General features: G+C 36.5%; 7 protein-coding genes, 1 long non-coding RNA gene and 1 pseudogene across 15 annotated transcripts; 5 read left to right on the top strand and 4 right to left on the bottom strand.

Annotated features, from left to right (window-relative positions):
- The first annotated feature begins 220 nt into the window (after positions 1 to 220).
- LOC114520494 (trichoplein keratin filament-binding protein-like) lies at positions 221 to 4673 on the top strand. Its single transcript, XM_028540773.1, has 20 exons — positions 221 to 419; positions 842 to 950; positions 1107 to 1165; positions 1258 to 1300; positions 1398 to 1454; positions 1588 to 1656; positions 1825 to 1856; positions 1971 to 2045; positions 2121 to 2187; positions 2261 to 2323; positions 2399 to 2448; positions 2764 to 2830; positions 2901 to 2939; positions 3032 to 3103; positions 3221 to 3282; positions 3395 to 3476; positions 3596 to 3781; positions 3937 to 4004; positions 4169 to 4244; positions 4365 to 4673. Exons 1-20 carry the CDS (start codon positions 226 to 228, stop codon positions 4395 to 4397), a joined length of 1503 nt encoding a protein of 500 aa, XP_028396574.1. The 5' UTR covers positions 221 to 225; the 3' UTR covers positions 4398 to 4673.
- On the bottom strand, positions 4659 to 7476 carry LOC114520495 (transcobalamin-1-like). The gene is made up of 5 exons (XM_028540774.1): positions 7223 to 7476; positions 5994 to 6673; positions 5675 to 5861; positions 5447 to 5472; positions 4659 to 5330 (listed from the first exon to the last, which is right to left on the bottom strand). Exons 1-5 carry the CDS (start codon positions 7275 to 7277, stop codon positions 4944 to 4946), a joined length of 1335 nt encoding a protein of 444 aa, XP_028396575.1. The 5' UTR covers positions 7278 to 7476; the 3' UTR covers positions 4659 to 4943.
- A 50-nt stretch (positions 7477 to 7526) lies between these two features.
- Positions 7527 to 8664, bottom strand: LOC114520499 (beta-1 adrenergic receptor-like). Its single transcript, XM_028540784.1, has one exon. It carries the CDS (start codon positions 8581 to 8583, stop codon positions 7888 to 7890), a length of 696 nt encoding a protein of 231 aa, XP_028396585.1. The 5' UTR covers positions 8584 to 8664; the 3' UTR covers positions 7527 to 7887.
- A 641-nt stretch (positions 8665 to 9305) lies between these two features.
- LOC114520503 lies at positions 9306 to 10123 on the top strand. Its single transcript, XR_003686695.1, has 4 exons — positions 9306 to 9433; positions 9660 to 9695; positions 9917 to 9951; positions 10095 to 10123. It is a non-coding gene; the product is annotated as an uncharacterized LOC114520503 (long non-coding RNA).
- A 770-nt stretch (positions 10124 to 10893) lies between these two features.
- LOC114520683 lies at positions 10894 to 12933 on the top strand (annotated as a pseudogene).
- On the bottom strand, positions 12747 to 15097 carry LOC114520501 (ras-related protein Rab-35-like). Its single transcript, XM_028540787.1, has 6 exons — positions 14775 to 15097; positions 14371 to 14421; positions 14149 to 14272; positions 13874 to 13998; positions 13650 to 13774; positions 12747 to 13456 (listed from the first exon to the last, which is right to left on the bottom strand). The coding sequence occupies exons 1-6, from the start codon at positions 14824 to 14826 to the stop codon at positions 13325 to 13327; spliced, it is 609 nt and encodes a 202-aa protein (XP_028396588.1). The 5' UTR covers positions 14827 to 15097; the 3' UTR covers positions 12747 to 13324.
- On the top strand, positions 13204 to 19835 carry LOC114520497 (protein ABHD11-like). Of its 8 annotated transcripts, XM_028540781.1 has the most exons (10): positions 13204 to 13292; positions 13378 to 13534; positions 14132 to 14222; positions 14330 to 14497; positions 15074 to 15172; positions 15578 to 15697; positions 15936 to 16280; positions 16370 to 16560; positions 16679 to 16829; positions 17195 to 17393. In XM_028540781.1, the coding sequence occupies exons 5-9, from the start codon at positions 15131 to 15133 to the stop codon at positions 16809 to 16811; spliced, it is 831 nt and encodes a 276-aa protein (XP_028396582.1). In that variant the 5' UTR covers positions 13204 to 13292; positions 13378 to 13534; positions 14132 to 14222; positions 14330 to 14497; positions 15074 to 15130; the 3' UTR covers positions 16812 to 16829; positions 17195 to 17393. The 8 variants fall into 8 exon arrangements, with proteins under 8 accessions (XP_028396582.1, XP_028396584.1, XP_028396583.1 ...); XM_028540783.1 differs by lacking the exon at positions 15578 to 15697 and having other exon boundaries at positions 17195 to 17380; XM_028540782.1 differs by lacking the exon at positions 13204 to 13292 and having other exon boundaries at positions 13469 to 13534; positions 14128 to 14222.
- LOC114520500 (protein ABHD11-like) lies at positions 18092 to 21987 on the top strand. Its single transcript, XM_028540786.1, has 5 exons — positions 18092 to 18168; positions 18391 to 18752; positions 18830 to 19020; positions 19131 to 19281; positions 21901 to 21987. The coding sequence occupies exons 2-4, from the start codon at positions 18459 to 18461 to the stop codon at positions 19261 to 19263; spliced, it is 618 nt and encodes a 205-aa protein (XP_028396587.1). The 5' UTR covers positions 18092 to 18168; positions 18391 to 18458; the 3' UTR covers positions 19264 to 19281; positions 21901 to 21987.
- LOC114520502 (ras-related protein Rab-35-like) lies at positions 19352 to 21402 on the bottom strand. Its single transcript, XM_028540788.1, has 6 exons — positions 21310 to 21402; positions 20506 to 20556; positions 20281 to 20404; positions 20067 to 20191; positions 19825 to 19949; positions 19352 to 19748 (listed from the first exon to the last, which is right to left on the bottom strand). Exons 1-6 carry the CDS (start codon positions 21359 to 21361, stop codon positions 19629 to 19631), a joined length of 597 nt encoding a protein of 198 aa, XP_028396589.1. The 5' UTR covers positions 21362 to 21402; the 3' UTR covers positions 19352 to 19628.
- Positions 21988 to 22085: the final 98 nt, after the last annotated feature.

Raw genomic sequence — 22085 nt, 5'->3', positions numbered from 1 at the left:
ATATTTGACGATGAACGGTTGAGTGTAGAACAGGGTATCGATAAATATTCTGGGGCGGGTTGCATATTGTTGAATAAACGATATATTGTTGAGTAAAACGATAGACTTGCAATCTTTTCCCTCATGATTGACAGGTAAACTTTCTTCTTCTCTGCAGCGGCGCGCTCTCTTGAGCCTGAGTACGAGTTTAAAAAATTGAAAATTTTTCGAAAAGAAAACAAAAAAATGGCGCTTCCAACGCTTGAGCCTTACTGGATGAAACACTACAAAAATAAAACAGAACAGTTTCATGTACAACGCACACAGCATGAGTCTGATTTCAGACATAAATGGGACGAGAATAGTCGGTATTTTCAACGAGCAAACGTCGAAGCTACTAAGAAGAGAGCTTGGCAGTCGGACCAATGTTTTCAGGAGAGGTTTGTTTGTGTTTGAAGTCTGTACAATATTTTGTATACTATCAGACTGACGGACAATATCGGCTGTCAAATATATTTGAGCATTTCAATGTGGATACAAGATGAGCTGTTCAGATGAGCTGCCTGAAATAGCGGATCTGTACAGACGGTTGCTTTGGAAACAGCTTGCCTGATATCCTAACGTGATATGAGATTATAGTGAAATACAGACTATCAGAGACTTTAATATAAGAGCTTTTACAAAACCCTTTTTCCTTCTGCATGAACGACAGATGAGATTCATTTGGAGATACCAAGAAAGTATAAATTTCTATGGTGTTTTGCATCACCATTAGAGAACTGACCACTTTTGGTTGTGCAGCAGCTGTGATGTGTTGCAATTCATCAAGATCTTTTCAATAATATTTCATTTCATTTTGAAGCATGGGTGCATTGGATGCATTGTACTCGAAAGATAAAAAGAAAAGCAATCTTGCTGAGCGAAGGAAGAAACTCAGTGAGTTGTTGTTGAATGAGCAGAAAGATCTTGAGGTAAGAGGACTCAATGTCATGTAGAAATGGAACCCCAAAGGCCTTGATTCAGCCTGATTTAGCTGATTTCCAGGACTCATGTCAACTTATATTTCCTTCTTATAACCCTCAGATACAAATTGATATATTTTTAAGTATACTTTGTTTGGTTTTTAGCAAGAACTTCGTCAGTACAGGTCAGCACGCGGTGGACAGGCACAAGACATGAAAGCTAGGTATGTACAAATCAAGTTTAGTTATTTTTCTAACATAATATTTGCTGCAGGAATTGAATGTATTCACAGTGTTTCAAATACTTATTATACAGAGCTGATGACTTGAAGTCTGCCAGGGAGGAAAGGCGGCAAAAGGTATGAACCATGTCCATGAACCATATGAACCGTGTACCAAACAAAGTCTGCATTGCTATTCGAAAATATAAGGATTGTTTATTTGTGTTCATTTCAGCTCGCAGAGGAGAAATTGTATGAACACTGGCGTCAGAATGCACCTGAATTACGTCAGGTAAAGTTATGTACATCTATGTTACCTATTTTTCATCCTATGCCCCTCTTAATCACATTTATGCATAAATTTAGTAAAAGCTGACAATTTCATAATCCATTTCAAAACCACAATTTCATAATCCATATCGTAGGTGGAGTCGGAACGCTTGAAAGAGCATGTTGTTCACAGTTGGAGAGATCAAAATGAAGACAAGAGAATGGTATGTTTGCTTAAAATGGACATCAAAGTTCTCTTTATTTGGAAAAATGAAGTATCCAGTGACAGACACAGCATTTTCATTGCATGCCTCTACCACCCTCTGTGAACGAGGAGCCCGCTGGTCAATGGAAATTGCTAACTAACCTTGCATTAATGTATTGCTTTCCAGAGAGAAATGACGAGCAGGGATGAACAGCAAAGGTACCGGGTATTTTAATTGTGAACAAACATGTGCAGTGGATTGAGTGTGTATTTTGAAAAGCTATTATTCAATGTCTTCAAAATTGTTCATCTTGAAGCCATGTTTTGTTTTAGAATGGAATCAGAAATGGAAAAGCAACGACTTTTGTTAATGGAAAGAGATAGGGCACTTCAAGAAGCAAAGAAAAGGTAAACTGTTCAGAGTCAAGATGAACTTTCTACAGACTAAACATTCTTAGGAATACCTACACAAAATCTTGATAGGGAAGAGAAGGAAACTGCTCGGCAACTTCAAATACAAATGAAGGAATTGCGGATAAGGGAAGAAGAGGTGAGATGTGATTCAAGCTTTTGTAGCATGTGAACAGGTGTTTCTAATGCACAAGATGGGATTTCTTGTTTAGGCAGCCATGTTGAGACAAGAACAAGAGAGACTGGAGAATGAAGAGAGGAGAATAGACGAAGCAGTGAGTGTGGCTGCATGGGTTTTCATCAACTTTCCTGATGTAATTTTGACTCTGTGGATTGTTCTTAACCCTTAGAAAGAGACGAGAAAGCGGTTTGAGGAAGAAAGAAAGAGAAGATCCCATGGGTAGGTGTGAGGAGGGGGAGATTGCATGGGTAGGTGTGAGGAGATGGGTGATTGCATGGGTAGGTGTGAGGAGGGGGAGATAGCATGGGTAGGTGTGATGAGAATGGAGATTGCAAGGGTAGGTGTGAGGAGGGGGGATTGCATGGATAGGTGTGATGAGAGGGGAGATTGAGTGGGTAGGTGCGAGTCATATACCTCTTGTGGTCAGCAGACGAGTTGATGACCATATCTAGAGAGTTAAAAGCTTGGCCTCTCGTCAAGTCTCGCGTTTCTGCACGAAAATGACCGTAACTTTCACCTCATCTTTCTTTGCAGACGTGTTCTGATACAACAGCATAAAGCACAAATGAAACGAAAGAGCCAAGAAGTCCAGAAAGCTCTGGTAGGTCTGAAGAACAAGTCTCAATATTTGTTCTTTCAAATTTTTCTGAATGTGTCTTTTATCTTCGCAGGAAATGGATTTAGAAATATTACAAAATATGGCAGCCAAGGTACGCTGTTTACATGCTGTGGAATCTCAACTTTAAACTAGAGTTATTTCTGAATGTTTTTTTATTGTATTTTCGTTCTCGTTTATCCAAAGGAAGAAGAGGAAGTTATCTTAAAATCAACGAGAAGAGAAAAAGCAAAAGCTGATGCAGCCTACATGCAACAAGTAAGAATTATTCAATCAAGAGTTACGCTTTGGTTGAAAATTCAACATAAAGAATGATGATTTAGCATGAAGCTTTGCTCTGAAATGAACTATTGTGAAACAAACTGTTCAACACAGGTTCTTGAGGAACAACTTCGTGTCGAGAAGGCGAGAGAAGCTGAACTGGATATGTTGTACAGGTAGGTATATGAGGGGATAAATCAGTGGTATCATTTCGTGATGTTCACGTAAATGATGACTTGAGCAATGATGAAGTACTTCATGTCATCATGGATGGTTGGTTTTCTTCAGGGACGAAGCTGCTCGGATGTGGCAGAAACGTGACGCAGAATGGGAAAGAGAGAGACTTGCGCGAGAAAGATTAATGAATGAGGTATGTATTTGAGAAGCAGGGGGGGAGGGAGGGGAACGATGAGCTCACTCCGTTAAGGTGGCTAGTGTTTGTTTACAAGTTATGAATGTCACAGTTTTGTTGTTTTCTATCGTGTGCAGGTTCTTGTTGAACGCCAGAAGCAAATCGAACAGAAGATGTCTGAAGTGCGTCAAAGACACGAGCAATCGCTCAAGACGCAGGAAGAACTCCTGAACGAAATGGAAGCTGTGAACAGGATGACGGAACGAGAGAAGAAAGCGGAAGAGGAGAAGAGACAGATAAGAGAAAGAGAATTACAATCACAGGTTAGGATGATGTTAGTTGAAAGCGATTTGGCTTCCTCACCTTGAAGATCATGGTGTCACTCTCTGTGCTCTTATGAGAGACTTTCTTAGGTTCTGTTCTTCCTAAAGTTCAATTTATTTCTGCAGACGACAACATTTCATGTGCTTATTTTCAGATTACCGAAAGAAGGCAAAGAGACATTGAAACTAAACACAGGGAACAACAGAAGCTAGAGGATCAACGGTATGGTTTGTGGATTACATAGGATACTTAGGATTATGATCAATGATATCTGATGGATTACATAGGATACTTAGGATTATGATCAATGATATCTGATGGATTACATAGGATTCATTCTTTGCCCTCAATGACATCTAATGGATACATCTCAAACCTTTCTTCAGACGTGAGGAGAATGCTTATCGACACATGGTCCGTCACGAGGCTGAAAGGATCACTGAACGCGACATGGGACAAAAGGTAGCCATTTTTGTTTCCTCGGCAAATCCCAGTAATCAAAGTTCCATCCACTCGGAAACTTGCGTGTATTCTAAGTTTCTAACCTAAATCTGATATTCTGTATTTTTGTGATCATTTTAGTCGTATCGCCGACGAAAGATCGCCTTTGATTGAATTACAGTTGGAACCGGATATTTTGTACATATGCTCAAATTAGTCAGGTAAAATTAAGAGATTCTACTCGGGTTGGCTGCCGTGCTGAAGCATTCTCGGATTTCGACAAAACCCTTCGCTAAGCGTACGTTAGAATGTTTGTCTCTCGTGGTGAACAACTTTTAAGCCAATCAGCATTGGTTTGATAATCTTATTCACACAAAAATCTGAATGTTTCATGTTCAAACGCCGCTGTCTAATGATTATTGTAAATAGAATGAATGACGAAAAGATAATTTATTAGATGAACACAACACATTCTCTTGAATTTGACATGTATTTGAAGTCCCTGCGAAGTAAATCGCAGCCACTTCTTGCCATAGCAATTAGCCTATATGTTAACACTTCGACTATTTGCTAAATCCTATCATTTCCACTAAACTTTAAAATCATAGAGAAATCACCAATAGTAATGTACCTAGAATCCCACCCAATTCCACTCATTAATTCCATCTTTCAGCGAAATTTAAAAGCTAGTTTTGCATACCTACAACGAAACTGTCAATGTCATGCAAAGGCTCCTTCCTTAGTTTCAGTATTTTTATTTTCATTTTTTCCCTTATTTGCGCTCTCATCTGCACACGACTCGTATTTGAATATAATACACGTGTTATTCTTTGGTCTAAAAAGATCCACTCCATCACGCGCTGGAAAACCTTCTTTCTCGTAAAGTGTCCAGTAGTAACCATTATTCCCAGAATTTTGTTTAATTCCTGAAATTTCTGTGATCATTCTTCCGTACGATGTTTTCAGCTCTTTAAACTTGTACATGTCATTTTTCTCGGCTGCCTTCGCCAAGACATCGTACGCTGTCGCCTTCCCTCGGACGACTACGGTCATGTTTGCTTGCAGTTTGGGATGTTGAGATGTTAATGTGACACACACTGTTAATACCTGTCAAGAATGAAGATAGACGATGATGGAAGCGTGTGAGTGATCCTAAAATAAGAACGAGTCGACCTTTGGAGATTGCATTGGAGATCGAATTATGGAAAGCTGTTTACACAAACCTTCCTTGAATTCATTTCATTAGAATCTATGTGATAAAAAAAGATGGATTTATTACTCTGATAACTGTTCTACGTCGCTCTTCTCGCATTCTTACGAAGTTCACGGCTCAGCCAAAGGGGCTCTAAGGACTCTAGCCCTCCTTGAAGAGGTGGGAAACCAAAGTACCTAAGGAAAGTTCCAAAGCACAGTACTTTGTTCACGTGAAATATGGTTGAAGCTCAACTCACCCGGTGGTAGTGGACACATCATGTTGAGATGAAGCAGTGATCGTCCTAATAACGCTGGCAGAATCTGAATGGCTGCAAGAACATTCCCAAATCCATTTTCTGGATCATGTTTGTTCAATATGGCGGACATCAGACGATTGCAACGCCAGTGCCTTGGCTGTAATTCCTCTGGTATCGACATGAAGGCCTTGGGTTTTGAATTAGCGACAAATGTAAATAAAACTGTGATTATATACCGTTGTTTACAACAACAACAACAGCGACAATGATTGTAAACAACAACAAAAAGGAAACCAACAAATCCACACTTCATCCTTACCTGGATCAGGAGTCCTTTTGACTGGGTATTCCAAAAACTATCCTTGCGCTTTCTTAGACTTTCCAAAATCTTACTTGTGTATCTTGAAATTATCTTATTCAACCTCAACTTCGTGCGATTCTCTGCTACATTTCTTCTTAAACAAGACAAAGCCATGACTGCCATTGCTGGAGAATCTGGCATCCTCCGACATCCTGTTATTTCATCAAAAGCCTTTTCAATCCTTCTCATGATCGTTCTCGCCAATTGAGGTTGCATTTTTGTTTCCATACTTTGACAGATCGCCAAAGCCACTGAACTATACTCAAAGTAATTCCTAGCAGGTTGCAATTTAAAACCTTCGTGGAGTTTATGCGTTAAGTTATGCCCGTAAAAATTATCCGGATCTAAACACAAGGCTGAAATGGCTTGGAATATATTTGCAATGTGCCCAGGTTTCAAGGTTCTATTCTTGTCTAAATGAGATTTCAAATAGTCGACAATGGTGTGATGAGAAAGCTTAGTTTTGAAATCAGATGTGATGGTCTTTGGTTGGTATCCTGTCAGTCTTAATGCGACTACCATCGAACTAGCCACGTTGGGTTCAAGTTTTTCGAGGTCCCCACCGTAATTCTCTCTCAACCAGTTGGACGTTTGCACTGCTGTTACCACGAGGCGGTCATGGGACTTGTTGTGGCTACCTTTTCAAAAGAGGAAATCAGATTAATGAATGCTTGTTGCTCACCTTTCTTCATGTATACTAACTCTTCTGAACTAGCCTGCGGCTGCGAGCAAGCTCTTGCCGTGGAAACTTCATCACTTCACAGCGCTTCTGCTATATTTCTCATCTACATCTTCGATGAGCCAAAGTTCAGCCTGCTTTAAACGTATTCTTCCTTCTCATTTTCTGGCAATTGAAATTCAGACTCTCCTAGCAGTCTTCCCTGGACTTCATGTCTCTTATTTCGTTCATTAGCTACGTATGATGTAATCTCCTTCGGGTTTTGCAGAGTCGAGTTGCAGCATTTTATGCTAAGGCAGTTTGTCCATGGATAAATATCGTATTTTCGCTGAAACGTGCCTATTTTTCTAGCTATGGCTGAACTATACTAGACTTTGAATTATTGTTTGTGTTGGTCGCATTGGCTTCAGAGAATACTGACTATAATATGACAAAGTACAAAATTTTGAATAATTTCTGCACTAGATTCGAGAGTAAAGTTAAACACATAAATGCTTCTCGCACATACCACAAAAACACGACGCCAGTTTGATCAAGCAAGAGAGTACAAGCAACGTTTTCATCGTGATTCTTCGAGCAGTTTTCTTTGACTGAACCGAACAGCTGTCATTCGATATAAAACCACGAGCGAAATTTATCAACACAGAGCGAAGACCTCTCAAATTTCAACAGGAGATAGTGACCTTCACCTTCCTGTGTCAGGGTATCGTGTTGTCTGCATGTCTCACAAGCCATTCTACTTGGATTCTACCAAAGTTTTGTCAATTTCTCCTGGACACGATTTTCTATTCTAGATCAATTAGTCTACGTTTCTTACTGAATTCCCGCCACTTGTGTCCATCTCTGTTTTAGCGTCGAAGTGCAGCACCCGAGCACCTTGCTTGACATGTTTTGAGATCTTGTTCAAATCCTATCAATTTATTTTGCCATATAGTGATATAGATCATGGGTGGGGACCAGTGCTCGCAAACAGGCTGTCTGTCTAAACGCAGTCTAGGAGAAAGCAATACCTGATCTTAGTGGGAGTTCATTCTCCTCCTTAATAGCAGCTTCATCATTTAATAATAAAACTTTCATATTCCAAAAACAAATTATGAACTGTGACATTTCAATTACATTTTGAGCAAATAACACGACAAGAGACAGCCATAATTTAAAAAATTTTAATAGAATTCAACAACATAATCGATCGAAGAACTTGTAAAGTTCCTTCCTGTATTTTTTTTGTCTTAAACCATAAATCAGGGGATTTAAAACTGAATTTAATCCAACCAAATCCGCGAACAGGGCGTAAGCCAGCGGAGGAAAACCTGCGTTAAAGTGCAGCAAATGAAAAAGAACTGTTAGCGCGTACGGTGTGAAACAAAACGTGAGCACTCCTAATATCATTCCAAACGTTTTAACTGCTTTGAGTTCTTTTGCGATTCTTTTTGAAAAATTGATACTTTCCGCGTTCGAATCCATCACCGTGTTCCGAGCGATTGAGCGTCGCTGCCCATGTGCAATACGCCAAGTTTTATAGTTGAACAAGAATATAAAAGTGATTGGAATATATACGAAAAGTATTATTAGAGCCGAGAGACCCTCTTGTACGATGGTACAGCCATTGTTTAACTGTCTTTTTGATGATTCGACGAAGAATACAGCGACAGGTAGATAAATTGATGATGCTCCCCAAATGATAGCGATGATGCCGTAGACCTTACGTTTTGTCATGAGCATTGGGTATTTTAAAGGACGTTTAATAGACAGATATCTATCGTACGTGACTGCGACGAGAGTTAGGACGGAGAGACATACACAGAAGCTGCCACTAAAATAGTTAATCTTGCAGAACATCGAGTTTCTCTTTCCGTCCTGAGACAACATGGATATGGACTTCACAATTCTCAGCGAGAAAATCGTCAGACAACTTAGTAGATCCGAAACTGCCAGGTTCAATATGAGATACGTGTGCGGCGATTTCTCATAGCGTAAAAACGCTTCGTGTAGTATCACAAGCAGGTTTCCTCCAACACCGAGAAAAATGGTCAACGATTTTCCGACAATCAACACGGTTAAATACGATTTTGAAACATAACTTTTGACCACAGTTGAGTTCAGAATGTCTCCCATTTTGTTTCAAAGTTTTCCAACACAAATATGGCTTGCTTTTTCAGTGCTTTTTGGAACGTGACGACTGAAGATTTATTGTGCCTGACCGTTTATTTTTTTATGTGTACTAAAAGTCGTGCAAATATTAGTTCCCAGTTGTGAATTATTAATGAAATTTAGAGAGCTTGCCCAACAAATCAATTTTCTTTTTTAATAAAGTTTGTTTGTTTTTCGTAGTTCAAATAAAAATGACTTGAAATTAATAATCTCCGCGATTACAACCGTCATGCAATATGATGCGGTCTCTTTCGTCAAATGAGCTGCTTTAGTATTTCGAATAAGATAACCGATATAACTTTAATCTAAATTTAATCTGATCTAATCCTGGATCTAATCTTAACCTAATACCAATCTGAACCAGCCACTGGAACCCTGGAACCAACCAATCAAAAACGAAAACGTTTTTTTTCGCGTGTTGTGCGTGTAGTCCACGCAAGTATCGCTGATAAAATAGCAAATTGCAAATATGGCTTCTTTTTGGTTAACAAGGAGTCTTTTGTTTGCGTTACTCACGCTGCAAATATTTTCTGCAGAAGAGGAGAAAAGCCCGAAAGCTCGACTTGAGGTATGCATGTAATATTTCTGCAGATAACCTGTCCAAAATTTTGATAGATTTTGGGTTTTAGCATCACTAAACTTCCGAGAGATAAGATTAAGTGATAAGTTAGATTACCACGTGTGCCTAAATATTCCAGAAAAAGTGTTTTAAATGCAACAATTGTGTGCTGTTGCAAATGTCCAAATGATATTCAATAATTCATCGTTATTCTCTGTGAAAAATCTTTCTTTAGACATGCGGTGGATGACGTTTAAATCGCCTTCCTGAGGTAAATACTATTATTTGTTTTTTGGAGCCAGTGTTTTAGTTTAGGCTGAGAATTATGTTAATTCACACTAAAATAAATGGTTTATCGCCACAACTGATTAAATATTAACAGAAGTCAAATATTCCTCGCATTAAAAATCATGCATAAAGAATAATTTGTGTAAGTTGAAAATAATGAAAATATAATAATGTTAAAAATAATGTTTTTTTGAATTCCTGCAGGTAAAGTCATTCATCAATGAAGATGCTGATAAATAGTATCCTTTATGAACTGGTTTTGTGATAACAGTGTTATCATAACACACCAAACTATGGGTGGCCTGCCCTGTTGTAATTTATTTAACATGTAAAATGGGATGATTGAACAAAGGGGTTGAAAATCTTTAACAGCCATGTTTAGCCCAGATTTGGAGGTGAAGTATATTGGTGGAATTGATCCAAGAATGCTGTTTTTAGAGAATGGGGAAGAAAAAGAGGTATAGGAAACCTAAAGTATTAAAATTAACTTCAGTAGTACTAGTCAGCTTAAAACTATAGATCTCTTACATTGATCCAGAAATAAATCCAGAATGATTTTTTTTTGCACCCAATTTGCACCCCCCCCAGTAAATCCACTCAAACCAGGAGCCCCCCATGCACCCCCCATGTGACAAAGCTTGGCATGATAATCTGATAACTGCAGGTTGCATGAACCATATTTTGTTTCAAAGGTGAAATATAAGACAAGCTCTAAAATTAATAAATAAAACTTTCAGAGAATTGCTCTTGCTGAAAAATCAAGAGATGAGATCAACGAAATGTTGACATCCCATGGTTTGACCAAGAGCGTTGAATCAGAGGAGGTTGAAGAGGAGATTGAGAATGAAACAGAGGAGGCACCCTCAGAAGAGAAGCCATCGGAAAAAACAAATGAAAAAGTAGAATTCTAATACGGTTAGAATAACGTTAGCATTAATTAGTTTCGTCACATCACTAATTAGAATAGTAATTATACAACACACCTTATTTGTAGAAATGCTTGCATTTTAATCACATGTACTAAGTAATTATGATGGTGGATTGGTCAAATTCTTTGAGAGGCCTTTCTACTGGATGTTTTTGTACACATGAAGTATTAGAATTAAATTGTAGTATTTTTTGCAATTTTGTTTTATTCCATTAAAAATTGCATAGTTTCAGGCCCTCAGAAAACCTCCTCAGAAAATATATCTTGGAGAGCAATGTTTCCTAGATTTCTCTCATGGGACTAGCTTTTATTCTTCATTTTAATAGTAGGCTAGAAGGCTAGTAGCTGCAGTGTATTTAGTTATCAGTCATCCAGTTATTGTGTTTTTATCATTCACTCTGCAGCATATTTTCTTTTTCAGTTTCTGTTGTTTTATATAATTATATTGGTCTGGGTCTTCTGCCGCCATTTTACCTTCCACCAATTCTTTGTGCAAAATTTTAAGATGCTTTCCTTTTGACAGAAACCTATGGTAGCATTTTTTGCAAATTTTTCTATTTTCTTCAATACCTTGATTATCAAGCACCTCTTCACTTTTTCTTTTATTTGTTTAAATTTTCACTTCCGGCGCCTAGGGCTACTTGTAAAAAAGTCTTAGCTTTGACATCCCCGGGAAAACCAATCACCAAGTTTTGAGCGTTTTTGATAATTTAAGCCCTGGTTCCTTGGGCGCTATTTCTTGGCGAAATATTTTGTCCCTTTTGAATTGTGAGCAATCAAGCAGAATTAATTTATTCTAGTGGTCACAATTCAGATAAAACAGACGAAATTTTTTGCATTTCGTCGAGAAATAACCTCGTGAAATCAGGCCCTAATACGCGAATCTGCAAAAAAATTAGCTCTCAAAATTCCAAGAGATCATGCAGTGTTTACGTTGGTTTCGCCCACAAAGAGCAACAGCTTTTTTTTTCGAAACTGTAAAACTACCATCAGCAGTTATTTGTACCAAATTTTCGCAAAATGTTTCAAATCAATCATTTGTTTTGGCCCATCAGAACTATGAGGCCACTCAAGAGAATGATAGCAGTCCTGTAATAGTTGTACATGGTATGTTAGGGTCGAAAAAAAACTGGCACACATTTTGCAAGTCTTGCAATGAGAAAACTGGCAAGCAGGTATTTAGAGATACTGATATATTTTGAGTCTTGACTATAGTTACATAACTGCACTTTTTATGCTTCAACTTTAGGGGTTTGGTAAAGCTAAAACTCTTACCTAATTTGTGGGGTACTGTAGTTGAACAGTAACTAGAATTAAGAGAATCCACTATCCTTTTATACAACTGGCTGTTTGATAAACTTAATAATTATTTACTAATGCCAATGGTATTCTTTCTTTATCTAGATTATTGCTGTTGATTGCCGAAACCATGGTCAAAGTCCCAGAAGTGATCACATGTCTTATCCAGTAATGGCTGGTGATATTGCAGAGACTTTCGAGGAAATGAATGATTTCTAAATGCATTCTTATTGGTCATAGTGTGGGGGGGAAAGTGGCCATGGAATCTGCACTGAGCATGCCCAATATCATTGAAAAGTTAATATTAGTTGATATAACCCCCATTTCTACTTCTAAAGATTTTGGAATTGTTAGTCATGTGTTATCATCAATGGCTAACCTGGATTTATCTAAAGTTAAAAACAAACGTGATGCAGATATTATGCTGGCAGCAACATTACCAGTGAGTTGGCTACTTGTTATTATTTTGATAGAGATATTGGTGTATGATTTCATCATAAACTAAAGCATGGATCTGTTCTTTATTGTTTTAGCCTGATGATCTCCGAGCGTATGTTCTTGCAAGTCTGTACAAAGATGACAAGGGACAGTTCAACTGGCAACATAATCTCAACAATATACAAGACAATCTTGATTCCCTTTTATCTGGGATAGCTTTAAATGAGAGAGAGCCATACATGGGGGAAACTCTATTTGTTGGAGGAGGGGAGTCTGATGTTCTGAGGTATTAAAAATTCACTTCTGAAGACTATAATATAATTGCATGTGCGAATCCACTCATCGACCTTGTAAGGATACATATGTATATATTATTCAGATATATATTTATTTATAGAAATGTTGATATGAATGAAATGAGAAAAATGTTCCCAAATGCCAGACTTGAAATGATTCCTGGTGCTGGACATTTTGTACACACTGACAAACCAAAAGAGTTACTACAAATTGTTACGGATTTTCTTGCATGAATTACTGATATTGAAATGGTAAATACAACAAGCTATGGGTGGCTTGTTGTTGTAATTTATTTAATATGTAAAATTGGATGATTGTTAAACAAGTAATTACTACTACATAACATACTAAGTAATTATGATGGTGGATTGGTCAAATTCTGTGAGGTGCATTTTACTGGATGTTTTTGTACATGTGAAGTATTAGAATTAAGTTGTAGTATTTTTGCAATTTTGTTTTTTATTTACCTAAGTTTAGACAGGAACTGAAGGGGATTCCAAGCTTGGTATTTATTCCATTAAAAATTGAATTGTTTCAAGCTTTTAGAAAACATCTTGAGAAAATATATCTTGGAGAGCAATGTTTCCTGGATTTCTCTCAACAAGGTTGAAGATTGAGGTATTCCTAGTTCAACCCTTGAATAAATACCATCAACAACATGGCTTTGTTTCTTTTACGCTATTATTATCATTTACATCCACAGCACTGTTAAAATCACTGATGTCCATAGATCTGGCCTCCAGCTCTGCCTTGTAGACTTGCCGTGTTAAATCTTCAAAAACCTAGTCATCCGCAAAGAAAAATGTAATAATGGTGAATTATAGTGATCAATAGCAATCACACTAACTTTCCCGATCAAGGTTGGTCCAAACATTGAGAAGTGCTTTTGTGTATATAGACAGCAGTTGTAAGTTGTAACCCCAATTCTCATTATTTTAAGTGATTTATTTCTGTATTGTGCTTCAATGTTGTTACCTCGTGAACATTAATGTTTTCTTTGGCGCTGGTTTCATAAAATGCGAGGCCATGTTCCCTTGCAAACTCCTCTCCAGCTTCTGTTGGCACTGTTTGGTCCTCTGTTTGATCACATTTATTTCCAACTAAAACAAGAGAATCCTTAATATTCAAAATCCTAATCACTTGATAACCTATAACACTATTAGCATCACCAGGACAGTACCCATGGTATTATCACCTACCTATAATAATAGTAGCTCCTATACAATTTTGATGCAACTCATGTAACCATGACCGAACATGGTGAAATGAATCCTCATTCGTCACATCATAGACAATCAATGCTCCTTGGGCACCTCTGTAGTAACTAAGTAAATATAAAACTAATGTTAAGTGACTTCCTGTTTCAAATGATTGAGGCTATCAAATGCACAAGATGCTTTTCTTATTACATATGATGAACAGGAGACTTATAACAATGCTTTTACTTTATGAGGTAGTATCAACTGGACCTTACGTTGTGACAATGGTTCGAAATCGTTCCTGACCAGCCGTATCCCATAGATGGAGTTTGTGTCTACATCCATCCAGGTTCAATATTTTCACTTTAAAGTCTGTTCCTATTGTTGTTATATAACTAACTAGGAATGAAATAGAACTTATTTAGGATCTCTGAATTAAACTTCATCCATTTTTAGGCACAATTCAAATTATTATGATGACATCTCGTGACACAAACCTTGATGTTTTGCTTCTGTGAATTGTAGTAACAGACTACTTTTGCCGACAGCTGATAAAATGCAGAGCCACAGTTAATTTCACATGGGTAATGGTGTTAGTAATGGTGCTAATGATGAATCGTTATGGTAAGGTGATGTAAATTGCCAATAAACAGTAATATTTGATGATGGTAGCAATTACCACAATGCATACAATTTAATTTTGCTACTAAAAACAATAGTTAAATATTTAAAAGCACAAATACTAAAATGGCCAGTTAATTCGCGTTGAAATACGTCTCATGACTGAACATGCCCGCTCAAAAAATTAATGATTTCATTTTTTTATCCATCATACCAAAACATCCTATTTATTATAGTGTAAATACTTCATAATATACTTATATTCATATTACAAATTTACCTGCGTCGCCCAATATAATAAACTTATAATTGCGATCATAATCTTGTGCCATTTGTTGTGATTTTTGTGGTTTTGTACTCTTCCGGAGTAGGTTAATATGTTGTGTCAAAGTGTCTCGCCGTCCAAGCCAGTTCTATGTAAGTAAGATCAGAATTGCGGACTGCCAAACATGCATCAATATTGACAATTTTCATTAAAAAACTTCTCAAATTTCTTGGTTAAATCATTCCTGGTAAAATGTCCAGATCTCGTGATGTTTATCCTCGTAATTACTTTTTCCGCTTTTAATTTTGATTTAGAATTTTAATGATTAGCGCTTTTGGCCCTGATGATCTTAGACAAAAAACTGGACTACTATGGTGACCTTTTCTGATCTAATGGTCATTCTGGACTGTGAGGTACTTGTAACCGAGAAGAATTCTGTTTTTTTTCCAACTTGAATATGTATCTTACCTAGAAATATCTGAAAGTAGCTAGAAAGTAGCTTCCTTTCTATCGCTACAAATTGCACAACAACATTAAGTTTTTACTAATTCTTTAACCAGCAATTTTTGGGACTTGATCCGCCAAAAATCTCCAGCAAAACTTTTCGTAAAAAGCACCGAAATTAGGCGACAGCACGTGATTCATTTCTTTTTTTCCGGGAAATTTTAAAGTTCCAAGAGATCATGCAGTGTTTACGTTGGTTCCGCCCACAAAGGGCAACATTGTTTTGTTTCAAAACCGTTAAACTATCATCAGCAATTATTTCTACCAAATTTTCGCAAAATGTTTCAAATCAATCATTTGTTTTGGCCCATCAGAACTATGAAGCCACTCAAGAGAATGATAGCAGTCCTGTATTAGTTGTACATGGTATGTTAGGGTCGAAAAAAAACTGGCACACATTTTGCAAGTCTTGCAATGAGAAAACTGGCAAGCAGGTATATAGAGATACTGATATATTTTGAGTTTTTACTATAGTTACATAACTGCACTTTTTATGCGTCAACTTTAGGGGTTTGGTAATAAAGCTAAAACTCTTACCTAATTTGTGGGGTACTGTAGTTGAACAGTAACTAGAATTAAGAGAATCCACTATCCTTTTATACAACAGGCTGTTTGATAGATAAACTTAATAATTATTTACTATAATGCCAATGGTATTCTTTCTTTATCTAGATTATTGCTGTTGATTGCCGAAACCATGGTCAAAGTCCCAGAAGTGATCACATGTCTTATCCAGTAATGGCTGGTGATATTGCAGAGACTTTCCAAGAAATGATGATTTCTAAATGCATTCTTATTGGTCATAGTATGGGGGGGAAAGTGGTCATGGAATCTGCGCTGAGCATGCCCAATATCATTGAAAAGTTAATATTAGTTGATATAACTCCCATTTCTGCTTCTACAAAATTGGGAACTGTTAGTGTGGTTCCTATGGTGTTATCAGCGATGACCAACCTGGATTTATCCAAAGTTAAAAACAGACAGGATGCAGATAAAATGTTGGCAGAAACAATACCAGTAAGTTAAGCACTTGTTATTATTTTGGCACAGATATTTGTGTATGATTTCAGGTAAAAACATGTATCTAGCTGTTCTTGATTGTTTAGTTTGATGGTCTCCGAGCGTGGGCTCTTACAAATTTGTACAAAGATGACAAAGGACAGTTTCAATGGCAACATAATCTCAACAATATACAAGACAATGTTGATTCACTTTTCTCTGGGGTAGCTTTAAATGAGAGAGAGCCGTACATGGGGGAAACTCTGTTTGTTGGAGGAGGAGAGTCTGATGTTCTGAGGTATTAAAATTCACTTCTGAAGACTATGATATAATTGCATTGCATGTGCCAATCCACTCATCAACTTTGTAAGGATACATATGTATGTATATTGATATATATATATATTTATTTATAGAAATGTTGATATGAATGAAATGAGAAAAATGTTCCCAAATGCGAGACTTGAAATGATTCCTGGTGCTGGACATTTTGTACACACTGACAAACCAAAAGAGTTCCTGGAAATTGTTAGGGATTTTCTTGGATGAATTACTGGAATTAAAATGGTAAATATTTTAATAATTATTCTCAAAGGTTATAATCAGAGATATATCATCATTTATGTTTTCATTTGAACAATGAAAAAAGAAAGGCTTGCTTGACTAAAACAAAACCTATACAAATTGTCTCAAAATACCAGGAACATTTATCTAATTATCAATGTAATAAATGATAATATATTGCACAGCTATTATCTTGAATATTTTCTTGACTGTTGAAACATAACAATACAAGATTTTGGTATGTACATTGTATGGTGTGCCTTTGGTCTTTGCTGTTTCTGGACATTGTCCAATGTTCCAGTATTACTATTTATCCTTAGCAACGTGACTTATTTTTGTGTTTTTTTCCTTTTTGACATGAATTGTAGGATCTTTAAGCTTTTCCGTTTGTTCCTTTGGTTTTGCAAGGACATTTTTTGTTATCCCAATGAACACCTGGAAAGTAGAACTGTAGAAAATATCTATGTTTCTTTCATAGCCACACAATGGTTGTTAGTGAAGACCTTCATGAATGCAACTTACAGATTCTACATTAATGTTATCCTTGGCACTAGTTTCAAATATTTTTATGCCAATTTGTTCAGTGAAATTGGTAGCGTCTTCTGTGACAACAACTTTCCTTTCGGGATAGTCATCCTTATCACCAACTGGAAAAACACAGAAAATTTCACTTTTATAAGGAGAGGGCGAGAGGTGCTTTCTGGGCTGGACATTTAAGATGTGATAAAAACAGACAAATGAGAGTGTTGAATTTGCTCAATCTACCTAATATTCTAGCATAATACATGCACATAGCTGATTAATGCATAATACATGCACATAGCTGATTAATGCATAATACATGCAAATGTCTAGAAGGACACTAGACTACATTTAAATAGATACAAATTGTACAACAACACTAACTTTCTAACTAATTCTCTAAGACTCTAACCAGCATTTTGGGAATTGGACTTCATGTCTTCATCCGCCAAAAATCTCCAGCAAAACTTTTCGTAAAAAGCACCGAAATTAGGCGACTACACGTGATTTATGCAATGAGGATTTATGTCTTTTTTTCCGGGAAATTTTAAAGTTCCAAGAGATCATGCAGTGTTTACGTTGGTTCCGCCCACAAAGGGCAACAGTGTTTTGTTTCAAAACCGTTAAACTACCATCAGCAATTATTTCTACTAAATTTTCGCAAAATGTTTCAAACCAATCATTTGTTTTGGCCCATCAGAACTATGAGGCCACTCAAGAGAATGATAGCAGTCCTGTATTAGTTGTGCATGGTATGTTAGGGTCGAAAAAAAACTGGCACACATTTTGCAAGTCGTGGAATGAGAAAACTGGCAAGCAGGTATATACAAATACTGATATATTTTGAGTTTCTATTCTAGTTTAGCTACTACTTACATGGCTATACTTTTTATGCTCCAACTTTAGGGGTTGGTAAAACTAAAACTCTTACCTAATTTGTGGGGTAGTTGAACAGTAACTATGATTCAGAGAATCCACTATCCTTTTATACAACAGGCTATTTGATAGACCTAATAATTATTTACTAATGGACCACCATTAGACTCTTTCTTTATCTAGATTATTGCTGTTGATTGCCGAAACCATGGTCAGAGTCCAAGAAGTGAGAACATGTCTTATCCAGTAATGGCTGGCGATATTGCACAGACTTTCCAAGAAATGAAAATTTCTAAATGCATTCTTATTGGTCATAGTATGGGGGCAAAAGTGGCCATGGAATCTGCACTGAGCATGCCCAATATCATCGAAAAGTTAATATTGGTTGATATGACTACCACTTCTGTTTCTACAAAATTGGGAACTTTTCGTCTGTCTCCTATGGTGTTATCAGCGATGACCAACCTGGATTTATCCAAAGTTAAAAACAGACAGGATGCAGATAATATGTTGGCAGAAACAATACCAGTAAGTTGGGCACTTGTTATTATTTTTGTGTATGATTTCAGGTAAAAACATGTATCTAGCTGTTCTTGATTGTTTAGTTCGATGGTCTCCGAGCGTGGGCTCTTACAAATTTGTACAAAGATGACAAAGGACCGTTTCAATGGCAACATAATCTCAACAATATACAAGACAATGTTGATTCACTTTTCTCTGGGTTAGCTTTAAATGAGAGAGAGCCGTACATGGGGGAAACTCTGTTTGTTAGAGGAGGGGAGTCTGATGTTCTGAGGTATTAAAATTCACTTCTGAAGACTACAATATAATTGCCTATGCAAATCTCATTGACTTTGTAAGGATACATATGTATGTATTCATATATATATTTATTTATTTATATAGAAATGTTGATATGAATGAAATGAGAAAAATGTTCCCAAATGCCAAACTTGAAATGATTCCTGGTGCTGGACATTTTGTGCACACTGACAAACCGAAAGAGTTCCTGGAAATTGTTAGGGATTTTCTTGGATGAATTACTAGAATTAAAATGGTAAATATTTTAATAATTATTCTCAGAGGTTATAATCAGAGATATATATCATCATTTATGTTTTCATTCAATGAAAAAAGAAAGGCTTGCTTGACTAAAACAAGACCTATATAAATTGTCTCACTTTTTGCCAAAATTAAAGCTCTCTTTTAATAAAAAAAATTCCAGGAACATTTATCTAATTATCAATGTACTATATGATAATATATTGCACTGCTATTATCTTGAATATTTTCTTGACTGTTGAAACATAACAATACAAGATTTTGGTATGTACATTGTATGGTGTGCCTTTGGTCTTTGCTGTTTCTGGACATTGTCCAATGTTCCAGTATTACTATTTATCCTTAGCAACGTGACTTCTTTTTGTGTTTTTTTTCCTTTTTGACCTGAATTGTAGGATCTTTACTCTTTTCCGTTTGTTCCTTTCGTTTTGCAAGGACATTCTTTGTTATCTCAATGAACACCTGGAAAGTAGAAAATTATGTTTCTTTCATAGCTGCACAATGGTTGTTAGTGAAGACCTTCATGAATGCAACTTACAGATTCTACATTAATGTTATCCTTGGCACTAGTTTCAAATATTTTTATGCCAATTTGTTCGGCAAAATTGGTAGCGTCTTCTGTGACAACAACTTTCTTTTCTGGACAGTCATCCTTATTACCAACTGGAAAAACACAGAGAATTTCATATTATAAGGAGAGGGCGAGAGGTGCTTTCTGCGCTGGACATTTTAGATGTGATAAAAACAGACAAATGAGAGTGTTGAATTTGCTTGATCTACCTAATATTCTAGCAACATCATCACAATTCTGTTCAATTTCATGAAGCCATCTTTTTACATTGACAAATGTTTCTGCGCTGGTTACGTCATACACCACAATAACACCATGTGTCCCTCTGTAGTACCTGGTGAAAAAACATTAACATAATTCTACGGCTAGTTCCAGCATATTTATAGAAATATTTGTAATGACTAGTCAACCTTGCCCACTCACGTTGAAGTTATAGTCCGAAATCGCTCTTGCCCAGCAGTATCCCAAATCTGTAGTTTGATTTTTTCACCATTTATATCAATGGTACGAATTTTAAAATCTACACCAATTGTAGTAATATATGTCCCTGGAACACACAATACATATGTTGAATAATTAGGCTTAATTCTGTTATAATTAGCGACAAATTGTCCTTTAGATAAAATGTTCCCAATTTGATATATTTACCAGTGAACGTGTTGTCTGCAAAACGAAGGAGCAGACTGCTTTTACCAACACCTAAAAATTTTAAATAAATTTATTTCAATCCCATATAAATTTAACTAAGATATGGGATTGTATTATTATTTGATTGAAGACTGCATAGCTGACTAATGCATAATACATGCAAAATGTCTGCAAGGATACTAGATTATTACATTTAAATAGATTTCAATTTGAATCACATCTTATCAGTTCATCTATGTGGTGATCTATTTTGGTTATAGGTAATAAATATTGACAGTAGGTTTCCGCATCGTATTGACATCAACACGATTATATATTATTTGATCAAAAGGCCAAAAGACAGACATGTATTAGCTACAGTTATTTCACCCTTCATCATCGAGAGTACAATGAACAAATTTATTTTAAATTTTAATAACAAATGCTTTAGGTGATATTTATACTGTGATTTGATACAAATTCAAATTGATACAATTCGATGTAACTGATTTAATTCACGGCAAAGAAATTACAAATAAAGATCACAACAACATAAAACTTTTATGTACATTTGTTTATTTGTCAAAACAACAAAGATTTATTAATAATCGACTATGGAATACTTAGAAGTGTATCTTCTAGCGTAGCTTGCGTGCAATAGTCAGTTTTAAAGGACGTTTAAAGGAGAATTTAAAATGCAAAACAATGATTCAAAAGAACACAGCAAAATTGCTAGAATAGAGACTTGAAGCGTGCTAAATTTCGCTCGTTCCTGGACGAACAATCGCGATGATTTAAACCCACGCCTGAAGTCTCACAACTCACCACTATCTCCGATAATTAAGAGCTTGAAAAGATAGTCGTACTCTCTCGCCATTGCTGAAAAAAAATGGTCAAGAACGCTTCCTTTTACTGCGGCATTTTATGCTCAAAGGGTGGTGGCAAAACAAAAGTTGGATCAAACAGGAAGCGACATGATCGAAGTATAGTCACGTGTCTTCTTCGACGCTGATTATTCTAATAACCGCCTTACCTTCTGGGTTCGAGATTAATCCGTTCCTTCAGTAAATCCTAGATATATGAATCTAATCCATGAGCTTAGGTTAGGATTAGAACTCTTAATAAACCCTAATCTAAGGCCGATTCCCAAAACGAATTCTATCTTAATCCAGTAAGTGACTTAATCTCAAGGATTAAATTTGCAAGGTCTCAGTGTGCACGATCACTTTTCACGTATGGAATGTAGTCGGTTATTGATAAAGAAGCTGCATTGGTTTTGGTGCATTCGCTGCCAATATACATTCTAAGTCGACACACTATAAAACATCCATCAGAAGTTAATTCTTTGTGTACAAAACTCCCTGCTACTGCCTGCGTTTTTTGCAAGAAAATTAGGTGCGTTTCTTTGTTATGTAGGAAGGACGTCAAAGAGATGATGAAAGAAACGAACAAGGAAATGATCTCCCACACAGGTCTTGTGTTGGTTGGATGTATTAGGAATATAACGCTTCAGGTGATATAGCTTACAACAGGAACGGGAAAAGCACCAATGGAGAATGTAGAGTCATGTCTTGTTATCTAAAGCCTCTGTGACATAATCC

The sequence above is a fragment of the Dendronephthya gigantea genome, unplaced genomic scaffold, assembly GCF_004324835.1.
Source record: "Dendronephthya gigantea isolate DGI-Jeju-01 unplaced genomic scaffold, DenGig_1.0 000016F, whole genome shotgun sequence".
NCBI classification, from domain to species: domain Eukaryota; kingdom Metazoa; phylum Cnidaria; class Anthozoa; order Malacalcyonacea; family Nephtheidae; genus Dendronephthya; species Dendronephthya gigantea.
The sequence above is the reverse complement of the archived record's forward strand: the minus strand, read 5'-3'. Positions and strand labels throughout refer to the sequence as shown.